Source organism: Sceloporus undulatus, chromosome 8, assembly GCF_019175285.1.
Source record: "Sceloporus undulatus isolate JIND9_A2432 ecotype Alabama chromosome 8, SceUnd_v1.1, whole genome shotgun sequence".
Classification (NCBI taxonomy): Eukaryota; Metazoa; Chordata; class Lepidosauria; order Squamata; family Phrynosomatidae; genus Sceloporus; species Sceloporus undulatus.
Window position 1 is genome coordinate 32,557,152 of NC_056529.1, and position 12,939 is coordinate 32,570,090.

The 12,939-nt window shown below is 41.3% G+C and overlaps 1 protein-coding gene across 1 annotated transcript in view; it reads left to right on the forward strand.

Annotated features, from left to right (window-relative positions):
• Positions 1-12,939, forward strand: part of XPO6 (exportin 6) — a 39,636-nt gene that overhangs the window by 9,172 nt on the left and 17,525 nt on the right. Inside the window, exons 4-9 of the mRNA XM_042437654.1 lie at positions 349-546; positions 1,250-1,409; positions 2,573-2,650; positions 3,840-4,293; positions 7,295-7,421; positions 8,026-8,135. Coding sequence (XP_042293588.1) covers positions 349-546; positions 1,250-1,409; positions 2,573-2,650; positions 3,840-4,293; positions 7,295-7,421; positions 8,026-8,135 — 1,127 coding nt within the window. The remainder of the gene's footprint in view (positions 1-348; positions 547-1,249; positions 1,410-2,572; positions 2,651-3,839; positions 4,294-7,294; positions 7,422-8,025; positions 8,136-12,939) is intronic.

Genomic DNA, 12,939 nt, shown 5'->3' on the forward strand with positions numbered 1-12,939 from the left:
ATAATAATAATAATAATAATAATAATAATAATAATAATAATAATAATAATAATAATAATAATATAGAGCAGAGGTGGTGATCAGTTTCTGTGTACTTTTGATACCCTGCTCTAATGTTGAGGTGGGAAACCCATGGGTATCAGCATCCCCAAGCCTTCCAAAAGACTGCAAGCTCACTCTTGCTCTCTGGACTTCTCTTCTAGAAATCACTTAATCTTCTGCTTTGTGTGTGAGAGCAGTATCTCTTGATTTAGTATTTTAACTGTCAGCTCTTAACTGTAGGCATAACCAGAGAAGAGTTTTCAAAGATCCCAAGTCTGATACAGAATGATATTTTATGTTTTTCAGAACCTGATTAACAAGATGTGGCTTGGAGTCCCATCTCAAGATAAAATGGAGATTCGCAGCTGCCTGCCCAAGCTTCTTTTGGCTCACCATAAAACTCTGCCTTACTTCATCAGGAACAAACTTTGCAAAGTCATTGTGGATATTGGCAGGCAAGACTGGCCAATGTTCTACCATGACTTCTTTACAAATATTTTACAGGTAAGATGTTTCCTAGACATCCCACTTCTGAGTTCAGCTTTTGTAGACTTGTCTGAATGAAAACTGTGCAAGGAGGAGAATGATAGGGCCCAAATCCTGTTGTCCATTTACACTGGCTTTTGGTATGTATTACCTATGACTCCAGTATAGATTGCACCACACTGCAGAAATAATCAAATTTGACACCACTTTAACTGCCATGGCTCAGTGCTATGGAATTCTGGGAACTGTGGTGTGTTGTGGCACCTGAGCTCTGCTGGTAAGGTACCAGTATGCTTCCAATCTGAAACTGAGTTATTTGTGACAACATTTAAATTCCTAAATGGCCTAGACTCTTGATATTTGAGGGAAGCTCTCTCCTTGCCTGAGGACTGAGGCCTATTGGGTGGGTCTTCCTCTGTCTTCTACTGTGTGAAGACCTAGGAGAGTGCTTTCTTGGTGATTTATATTGTTTTAAATGGTGTAAATTAATTGTATTTATTTATTTATTGACTTTATCAATTTAAATGTATTAATATAAATTCTTCAAATTGATTTGGTTTGATTTAAATAAAATTAATTTGTTTACATTGGTTTTTACTTGAACACTGCCCTAAGATCTTTTGATACTGGCAATATTTCAATAAACAGCAGTAAGCTTCTTTCAAAATGGTGGAAGCAGAGAATGCTAGTTATTAATATTAAAACCTGGTTCGCTTAACAGTTGATCCAGTCTCCTGTGACAACTCCGCTTGGGCTGATTATGCTGAAGACGACATCTGAAGAGTTGGCATGTCCACGGGAGGACCTCAGCATCGCACGGAAAGAGGAGCTACGCAAATTGCTCCTGGACCAGGTCCAGACTGTCCTGGGGCTTCTTACAGGTTAGTGGAAGTAGTGATATTTGTGACAGAAGAGGAGTTGCTGGTTTTGCAGCAGTATCACATTTATATTGAAAAGCTTTTTACAAGAACCACAAGCAAGTGAAGCAGACAGTACTGTATTCATCTCAGTATCAAGGCACCTTTTAATTCCTGGACTTTCCAGAATGATCATGTGGTTTGCATGTGTCTGTAGTTTTAGGAGGTAGTTTCCTAGGATATCTCCATTGGCTACTGATCTGTTTCCAGATAGAATTCAAAGTGCTGTTTTTGACCTTTAAAGCACAACGTGCCTTGGATCCAGACTTTCTGAAAGACTGTCTCTCCTTATACAAGCCAATGAGAGTTTTAAGATGTGCATAATGATTTCAGATAACAGTTGTTTTTCTTGAAAGCAAGTCTCCTTTTAGGAAATTACTTTTAGGAAATAGGAGGAGGATGGCTGCTCAGCTACTGAAGAGCATTATTTTTCCTCTTTGTTTAAGGATAGTAATGTTGGGTGCTGATGTCTGGACAAATGGCAGCTTTAATTAATATATTTTCTTCCAGGCTGGAAATGTAACTCAATTATATGTCTCCCACTAATATTGAAACTTTCTCCTGAAATAATACTGACATTTTAATAGCCAGATATATTTGCATCTAATTGTTGACAGCCCTATTTATTTAAAAAGAAATATAACTCTAAATAACATCATACTTACAACTACAATACCCTTGGTTAAATCGCCAGTTTTGGCTTCAGATAGTATGCTGACTTTAACTCAGAAGGGGAAGGATTTCTAAGCAAAAGAATAACAGCTATAATGTTTCTCTGAGCTCCTTCAATATTCATAGCTGGTCATCAAGGACACTTTGTAGGCTTGGTAAATATAAAGATAAAGGGGATCTTAATGGGTGAAAAGTAGCAACTTCTGCCTTCAGGTTGCAGAACAGATCTCAAGTTAGCTTGAGCAGTGAACATAATATTCTCTGCACCCACAAATGCATTAAAGGAAACGTTTGAAGGGAGGTCTTAAAATGCTTCATGTTTCTCAGACAGGCTTTGAATATTGACATTTGTATTGGACGTAACAGGACTATAACTGTAACATGTAACTGAAACTTACATAAATATGTGAGAATTTGCCTGCAGTTCCTAGCTGTTTTTCCCTTCTTTTTCATAGGTATTTTGGAAAGCATCTGGGATAAATACAGTGTCACTGCTGCCACTCCACCACCATCTCCAACTTCAGGAGAAAGTGGTAAGGCCTGAGTCAGTCCCTCAATTCAGTTGCTTTATTATTGACGTTTATGCCTGACTGATACCTGGAATGGCTACATATAGGGAAGGAATATGAGAAGGTGATGCCATTTTAAAAAATCACCCACGCTGTATGAGAGCTACTGCAGTGCAGCTCTTTTTTATGCCACAGATCATTGGAAGAATCCATGAGCTGCCATCATTAGCCTATTTTCTGGAGGGGTGGTGCTGACTTGGAAGGAATCTCATCTTGGATTCCTCCTACCTAGTCCAGGGCTTCTGCTATTAATCCTGGTAACATGGCAAGGAGCCACACTGCAGTGACTCTCATTGCTGGTATACTGTCAGAATACACCTTCTAATGATGTGCATGAATTCATCTCATCCTTGTCACATTGGACATTCATAATTTGAAGGACTCCATGCCAGACTATAGTAATTTATGTTTACTGAAGCACTTCCTGTGCCATTTGTGAAGATTTTCTATCCCTTCAGCACAAATGCCAGTACCTCTAGCTCAGAAACCAGCAAGGGCTGTAAATTGCACAAAAATGATTCAGTCTGACATTTGCTGCACCATTTTAATTAAAGGACGCATAGAGTTCAAAAAGGACAAGCTGCATTACGGTTTAGCTGACATACCAAAATACTTAGTCTCTCTGAACAAATTCCATCCAAACTAACTTATGGCTTACAGTAAATGGAAACAAGTGCAACACACTCCCATGTCTGCTTTTTTAAACCATGGCATAACCTTCAAACAGAAGCAATGGCATAAGCTCCTCAAAATGTGCATGTGGAAAGAGACTACATTGTGGGAGCATGTTTTACAAGAATGGTCCACCAAAATTTCACTGGTGTGTTGGCAGAACCCATTAGCAAAGGACCTTATCACATGGGGAAAAGCAAAATCGAGGATTTAAACAGTGATTATCCCAGGCAAAATGGATGTGGCAATTAAGATTTTCAAATGACGTCGCTATTAAACAGGCAATAAACCGCAACAGATCATTCATGGGGAAATCCCGAAAATGTTTTGTTGCTGTTTATGCCTGTTTAATAGCAATGTGTGTGTGAAAGTCCCCCACAGCTCCTTAGTGATGCTGTCGGAGTCAGGATGCCTCTAGTTTAAATCCTGTCTCACCTATGTCTGCAAAATGGGCTCATAGTTGTTTCTTTTGCTTCCTTAGGTGACCTTTTAAGTAGCCTGTTGCAAAGCCCTAGTGCAGCCAAATTATTGAATCAGCCAATCCCTGTCCTCGACACAGAGAGTGAATATATCTGTTCCCTGGCATTAGAGTGCCTAGCTCACCTTTTCAGCTGGATCCCTTTATCTACAAGCATCACCCCTTCTCTCCTTACTACTATATTCCATTTTGCCCGCTTTGGCTGTGACACTCGGGCCAGGAAGATGTCCTGCATCAATGGGAGCAGCCAGAACTCTGCCTTGAGTCAAGAACGTGGCCGACTTGGGGTGCTTGCCATGTCTTGCATCAACGAACTGATGTCAAAGAACTGTGTGCCTGTGGAGTTTGAGGAGTATTTGCTGCGGATGTTCCAGCAGACATTCTACCTCCTACAGAAGATCACCAAGGAGAATAATGCCCATACGGTGAAGAGTCGGCTAGATGAACTGGATGAGAGGTAAGGGAGAGCTAGCTAATGAAATAGCTGTTGTCAACCTTCCTACTTATTGCAAGATTGCTTTTACTGACTTACTATGCATGGTGTGTCTAATCACCTTTTTTCAGAGTCGTGTGGTGAAGAAGGAAAGGCAGGCAGGTAGGTGTAACCAGGTATGTTGGCTGTGGGAGCTTTACTTTTCAAAGTGGTTGTGGTGTTGTAGGTTTGTATTCCTTCTTCCTCCTCATTCATTACAGTTTGACTGCAGGTCTGAGATTGTACAAGATCTGAATTTGCCTTCATTTGGTTGTTGGTGAAAGCAGCCAAAGAGACCCAGTGAGGTAAAGGAGTATTCCTTTTCTAGTTGGCATCTTCTGTCTTATCCTAAAAGCACTGAGTGGAGGATTTTAGGCTTTGTGGGAATGACAGTTAATCATAGGCATTCAAAGAGAGAGCCATGTTAATATGTTTTAGCATAAAAAGCCATAAAGCAGTCCAACTTATGCTTTTCCCAGATAGTGTCAAAGGTGCTACTGGTTCCTTCTTGTCATTTTAATCATAGGCAGGCAGTGTACACAAAAACTCTTTCCCAACTTGGTATTATCCAGATACTTTGGAGTGCAGCTCCCATGATCCCCACCAGCAAGGCCAGTAACCAAGTTGACTGGCTGTAATGAGACTTGGAGTCCAGTTTTCTAGAGTGTGAAACACTGCATTAGAATCTGAGGATTTTTTTTTAACATAGAGAGCAGTTATGGATAGTTGAAATAAATTGTACTTTTTCAGAGACCTGTGAACCAACTATTTTAAACCAATTCCAAAACCAAATTCTGTTCTTCCTTTTTTCTGCACTCCTTTTTTGAAAAGATGTGGGGAGATGGCAACTTTGGACAAGATTCTTCCTTAATACAGTTCTTCACAGAATTATACAAAGAAGCCTTTTGGATTGCTTTTATTAACTACGCTAAACTACTTTTGGCAAGAAGATAAAGCAAAGCAGCATATCTTAGCTTGTAGTGCCATTGAAATGAAAAGCTGGCAGGAATAGTTATAAGAAGTGACACTCTTTGCATCACATATTGCTGCTAATTGCAACTGCAAGGGTAGAGATTTGAGGGATCTGTCAGCACTATCTAACTGGAGAATTTGTTTTTAAGGTTGCATGTGCCTGGAAGGCTGACATTTTTCTACAAAGTAGGAATACGCTGGTGCTGACATTTTGCCTTTGAGAAGGTTGATTTATCTGTGGGCATCCTGAGGACACTGAATCTAGTTGTCCTTACTTGGTTTCTTTTTCACTTACCCATCCTAAACTCTTTCCCAATATATATCTCCCTTCCTTCTTTCCTTCTGCTACTCATTTCTGCTTCAGGGAAAAGGGGCATTGTGTAATATCTATGCTCAGCAGCATTGGTTGCTGTAGAATCTACACTATTAAGTTCAGTTTATGTGGATCACTAGAGTTGAATGTTAAATAGGGAGAGGAGAGGAACATCAGATATGAGCAGGCATCTCAAAACTCCATCACATTGATGAAAGCCGGCATATTGTGACTTTCTGTCTTTCCCTTTTCTCATTTGCTTAGTAAATTCTTACCTGCTCCTATCTTCATAATATTACTATAGTCTGGAAGTAGGCTGGATGCTGCCAAGTGCTGAGCCAGATGGCTGGCGTTTCATAGCTAATAAAAGTATGTGTTAGATATTCCTGGTTTAAATTTCAGCTGTATTTGAATTCACCTGGTGGCCTCAGGCAAGCTGTTGTGTCTGTCGCCTCTGTTACTTGAAGGATCACAGTATTGATCTGCGTATTACTAGGTAAATGTACATGAAGAATTTTGAGTGTTTAAGGGAAGTGTTCAGTCAACACCAATTTATGATCATTATGGCTTTCTTTCAGAGGCACTGTTAAGTTATGGGAATTCTTTAAAGGTTTTCAGCATCTGTGTATGTTGTACACTAAAGAACTCTTAAATTCTGTGATTAGAATAGAGGAAATTGAATGTATTTCTCCTCATTTTGTATCACTCCTGTAACCACCAGGCTTTCACAATTAGATTTTGTGAGTTTGGATAACAGGATAGTTCTTCCTTCTGGCATAGGTTGGATTAGAAGACCTTTTTGGAAGACCTTTGCTTTTGCCAACTTTCCGGTGGCTTTATAAGCCATCACAATGGTCCCTTGTTTACAGCTGGGGTTTGGTTCCAGGATCCCCAGTAGATAACAACATCTGTGAATGTTCAAGTCCCATTAAATACAGTGTCATAGCAAAATGGTGACCCTTATATCAAATGGCAAAATCAAGGTTTGTTTAGAATGTATACTTTTTTTTAATATTTCCAAGCTGTGGAGGCTTGAATCCATGGATAAAAAAATGCATGGATAAGGAGTAACTAAAATCCAAACGGTGATTTTTAGTTGCATCATGTAGGTATACAGCCAGTAGGACCTTTCAGATTTTGTGAAAGCGACTGTGTGCTCTGACCCCAATCATGCCATATCAAAACTGAATTTGAAAGTCCTCTTTAGCATGATGAACTGTGATTTGAAACACAAGCCACCATCCTTTTGACCACATGAAACTAGTTGTATCATTCACTGGACCTGACAGTTGTCCCCGCGCATAAATGTGTTCATTAGCCATATGGCCTTCAGTTTTAATAGAATTTTTAGTTAAATAATTCTTTTGGCTAATGTTTCTGATGCTAAATGGCACAACATGATGATGTGGGGTGTGGTAGTAAATGTTGGTAACAGAAATTGTTAGTAACAGGCGCAACAGTTGCTTTGTTATAAGTCTTTTCCTGCTATGTCTCAGGTAATAATGGAATCAAAGGTTGCCCACTATGTAGGTAATTGTTATCAGGCTTCAATATAATGTTTTTCTTAAGGCTGTGGAATACAATATTTATTGAAAGTGATAGTAACTGAATTGCTGTACTTGGATGTTATTGACAATATTTCAGCATTTTGGCAATATCCACATGTATTTAATTAGCTTTTCTCTCATCTTTTCCTTCTAGTTACATAGAAAAGTTTACTGATTTCCTGCGCCTGTTTGTGAGTGTCCACTTGAGGAGGATTGAATCCTATTCTGAGTTCCCTGTGGTCGAATTCCTTTCACTGTTGTTCAAGTACACATTTCATCAGGTAAAACACTAGAACATCATTACTGGATTGTCCAGCTTTGTTAAAAGTTTGAACATCAACTGCAGCACATGGAATGATATTTTCTGTGAGCTGTTGCTTCCAGGTTTCACAGGAAGACATTTGACTGCTTTTTACTGCTTGAGAATCACATCTTTCTTGCTTTGTTTGTGCTGTGGAATTCTGGGAATTGTAGTTTTGTGAGACATTTAGCCTTCTCTGTCAGAGCTTTGGTACCACAGCAAACTACAATTCCCAGAAATTCATTGCATTGGGCCATGGCAGTTAAAGTTGTCAACCTGGATTATTTGTACAGTGCCGATACAGCCTTAGACAAGTGAATTTACCTTGGTACCATATCACAATTGGGATTGTGCTTTGCAGAGTTGAGCTTTTTGAGTGCCAAGGAAAGAAGTATTAGCAAGCTATCATGGAGAGATGTGAGTCATAAAGAACATACAAAATGGGCATTTGAAGGAAGGATTACATTACTAGAAAAGCAGGGGAAAAAGGTCATGTTTCTTATGGAATGACAACTACATTTCTGACTCCGTAAACAATTTTTTGATACTCTTAATGACTTATGGTGTTCACATTCATATTTCAGCCTACCCATGAAGGTTACTTTTCCTGCTTAGACATCTGTACTCTCTTCTTGGACTACTTGACAAGTAAAATAAAGAGTCGTCTAGCAGATAAAGAAGCAGTTCTCAACAGGTATGCGCTGTCATTTGCTGTTGGTGTCATTTGATGTAAAATCCCTTGGATACGTGAGATCCTTTGAAGAGAAGGGTAGCCTTTAAAGAAATATGGTAGTTGAGACAGAGACAGTATCTGAAGAAACTGAGACCTGCGTCTATACATACAGCACACTGAAAATACACAGTGGACTATACCACATGAGATTGCATGTGGGGGATATTTTTGGATGCTCCCAATAGTAAAAATAGTACATTCCAGTTAGGGTTTTTTGTGCCATTTTTTAAAACAAGAGAATATTATTTTTAAAATGTGATTCTTTCCTTGTATTCTAAGATAGCGAAGTCCATTCTGCCACTTCAACATGCTTGTTGTGTAGATCAGGCCCAATGGGATGGGAAATAACCTTAATTCTTTTCACTTTTACTGATTTGAAGAACTGGAGCCAAACATGTAAACTGCATAGAGAACAGCAAACCTTGATTTTGCTACTCGTCAAAGTACAAGAAAAAACAAGGTTGCGTCATTATTTCTCAGGTTGCGCTTTATAAATGCAACTCGTACAGAAGCATGTGAACAGGAAGTTGTAAAGTGAGTGTTTACGTGTACATGGAAATGTGGTTACACCACAAGAACATCATTGGAGACTTCCTGTCCAGTATAGTTTAAAGCTTATTCTTATGCAGAAGAGCACCGGATACAAATTTTCAAGTCCGGATGTGGCTGCCAACCTCCCAGATCAATAGACTGCCTGCTTCACTGTTCTGTGTTCAGGATCTACATAATAATAATAAAATAATAAAATCTTTATTTTTATCCCGCCCTTCCAGAAAGATCAGGGCGGCTTACAAAAGTGCAATGAGTGCACACAAATACAAGTTAAAAACACAAAACACCAATACATCAGTACAACAATAAAACTAAAAGCAGCAATAAAAGCCCCATCGCCCGTCCTCATGGCCACGGAAGAGGAGGGGAGGCCCACAGGATCTTAATCGGGGAATGCCTGCTTAAATAGGAAGGTCTTGAGATCCTTCCTAAATTGGGCCAGGGTGGTAGATGAGCGGAGCTCGGTGGGCAGCGTATTCCAAAGGGCTGGGGCAGCTATAGAAAAGGCCCTTCTAGAAGTAGAAGCTAGCCTGGCCCCAGGCACCTTCAGCAATTGCTGCCCAGATGTTCTGAGGGTGCGAGGCGGATTGTACGGGGAGAGGCGGTCCTTTAGGTATCCTGGGCCCAAGCCATTTAGGGCTTTATAGGTAATAACCAACGCCTTATACATGTGCTGTAGATAACAATGCTCCTTCACATGCTATTTTTTCCCTCTGGAATTGACTTTAGGAAGAGAGTGAAAGCATACCTCAGCCTTGTATATTCATTCCACTCGCTATATGGAGAAGTAAGTCATCAGGCATGATCTCTTGGTTATGTAGGTTGTTAGGTATAGTCTCTCAGACTCATTGTACAGTCATCCCTCCCAATTTGTAGTCTTTCCCTTTGCATCCTTCAGTCTTTCACGGATGGCAAGTCAGGAGGAACATCATGGCATGCGCACAGCACCACGCACAGGAGCACATCTCCATTGTAATCAATGGAGCTCCAATATTGACGGTTTTCCCAATTCACTTGGGAGTCTACATGATTTTTCCTTCAGTAGTTTACTTCATATGTAATGAAATGATGCAGGTCAATGGGAGGAAAAGACGTCTCTGGCCTTGTTCACTACTTCATAGTTCCCAGAGAAGGGCAGAATAATTATTTCTCAAGACATTTATATTACAAAAGAATGATGGGACAATAAGTACTCCCTGCAACACCGTGTGTCATTATCAGCGTCAGATGTCAGCCTGACATTAAGAGTGTGTTGTGGTTTTATGTTTTCATTTTTGGTTTTGAAATCAGCATGGCTTGTTGGGAAAGCAGGTTGAGTTTTGCATTTATAGCTGGTAGATACTTATTTTCTGTGGAATGAAACTCAACTACAGATGGAGTTACGCTGGCTAGTGTAGATTATGTTGGACCTCAGCTAGGGTTGCCATAAGTGAGGACCTCCAAATTGGGACAAATGTAGGACAAATGCAGGACAACATTTTCAAATGTAGGACACATTTTATAAAAATGGAGGACACGCAAAAAAAATTGAGGCTTTTTAAAGAAATGTTAATATAAATGCATGTTTCTTAGGCATGATCAAAATGGAGGACATTTTGACATTATTCCTAGACAGATCACGGAAATGTACTTCCCTTTCTGGCCACCCCCCTCTCCCCATTCCAAACAGCACATTTGAGCATTGGACATGGCTTTATTTTAACATTGCCTCTTGCATATTTCAGAGGCTTATTCCACAATCAAACCCTTTAGTCAAGGGACTTTGGTTTTCCTTCATTTTGACTTGTTTTGTCTGTATTCCTCCCCACTAAATAAAGGAGACATGAAATGGAGTTAATGGGTACAAGTTGTTAAACAAAAAAGTCTTGTGAGACTCTGTAGGCAAGAGGTGCACCATCTTAAGAACTGCATTAAGCACACTTAGGCTGCTGCTGCCACACTGCTTTCACTCTCATCACTCCATCCTATGGAATCCTGGGATTTGTAGTTTGTTGTGGTGCCAAGGCTGGGCTTTGAAATCTCAGGCATAAGAGAGGCAAAAGGCTTGGGCTGTATCTACACTGGAGAAATAATCTGGTTTGAGACCACTTTAACTGTCTTGGATGAATGCTATGGAATTCTGGGAATGGTGGTTTGTTCCAGCACCACAGCAGAATGGCAGTTAACCCCTGGAAAGCTCTCTGACCAAGGTGACCAATGCCCTCACCCCAAAATGTAGGGCACCCAAGCAAAAAAATGTAGGACGTGGCCAAAAATAAAAGCTAAAAACACCCATGTAATTATAAATCCATGCTTCTTAGCCATGATCCAAATGGAGAGGACATGTCCTGGAAAAGGAGGAGGATGCCTGGTCACCTTGTCTCTGGTCCAAAATACACTACCGAAATAAAACAATGCTGGACTGAAATGCCCAGAGTTCCTCACCAAAGCTGCATCCATACTGAGGAAATAATCCAGTTCGAGAGTGACTTAACTGTCCTGGGTTAGTGCTGGGGAATGCTGGGAATTGTAGTACATTGTGGCCCCAGAGCTATCTCTGACAGGGAGTCCCATAACCCTCCAAACGTAGTTGAACTGCAGTGCCCAGAATTCCTCACCAGTTGCATCCACACTGAGGAAATGGTCCAGTTTGAGACTGCTCAGTGCTGGGGAATCCTGGGAATTGTAGTCTATTGTGGCCTCAGAGCCATCACTGACAGAGAAGTCTCAATGTCTCCCAAACACTAGCATTCCCAGGATTCCCTAGCACTGAGTTAAAGCAGTCTCAAAGTGGGTTATTATTCCTGCAGTGTGTGTGAGAGATATAAAAGCTAGGGACTGGATTCATTTGGAGGATCTCTGTGTCCAAAACACACTGCTTGGACTGCCAGGGCTCAGTGCTATGGAATCCTGGGAATTGTAGTTTATTGTGGCATTGAGCTTTGGCAATTAAAGGGGTCTCAAAGTGCAGAGGGGGGGGGGAGAGAGAAAGCCAGGGAATGTGAATGAGAAGCTCATCTTGGCTGTGACTACTCTGAGAGGAGGAGGAAGAGGAGGGAGGGAGCCAAGGGAGGTGGCCAGGACCATCAGCCTCCTCTCTTCCACCGAAGACTGTTGGCAAGAGGCTCTGCCCCCGCCTCCTCTGTGGACCATTCAGTCTCCTTTTGTCAAAAGAGCTCTGGTGCCACAAGAAACTACAATTCCCAGAATCCCATAGCACTGAGCCATGGATGTTTAAGGGTGGGTGTCAAACTATTTCTGCAGCCTTTGCTACCCCAAAGCCTTCTATTATTTACCAGCAACTTGCAAGGCAAAATCTCTTCCTTCCAAGCCATTGAAAACCAACCCAAGGGGAGGAGGGCTGATTGCTTCCTTCCCATTGGTCAGCTTCGGGAGAAATTTGCATATTACAAGGAAAGGTGTTTAGGGCCTCAAAAACGACCCTGTGATAAAGAATTACAAGAATACTGACCTGGTAGACATTGAAAAGATGAGGCATTTAGTGGCCTTTTTTTCTTTGCTCACTGTAACCTGGAAGGTCAGGCCTTTTGCAAGACATATATACCAAGTGGGCTGGCAATAGTTCTGAGTGGCAGATGTTTTGAAGCCCTGCTCTCTAGGCTAAGCCAGGCAGGGAGGCGGGGAGAGTGGCACACAGCCATGGGGAGGGCTGGAGTTGCCTCCAGGGCCTTGCTGGGGGGGAGGTCCTGGGGGAGGGGCTAAACCAGGGCGGGACCGTGTGGCCCCGCCCCAAACCGGGAAAGTCCCGCCCCCAGGCGGGATATGGCAAGCCTAACCTCAGCTATCATAAATCCATCACTATTGGCTATGCTCGTATGATGCAGGTGCACTGTATTGCTACTGAAAGCTGTGCGGCTCTTGATGTAGCCCAGAATTGCATTGGCATCATGCTGTTGGCTCCTGTTTAGCTTTTGGTCTATTCATCGTGCATCCACATTCTAGAAATAATCTGGGTTGACACCACTTTAACTGCCATGGTGCAATGCTATGAAATTCTGGGTACTGTAGTTTGTCCTGGCACCAGAGCAGAGCTGTAGTGCAGCAGCAAACTACAATTCCCAGAATTCCATAGCATTGCACCATGGCAGTTAAACTGGTGTCAAACCAGATTATTTCTTCAGTGAGGATGCAGCCTCAGACCCCAAATCCTTTTTGCTTGGGTATCTTCCAATTCTATCATACCTTTTACTTTACCATTCATTGCCACTAACGT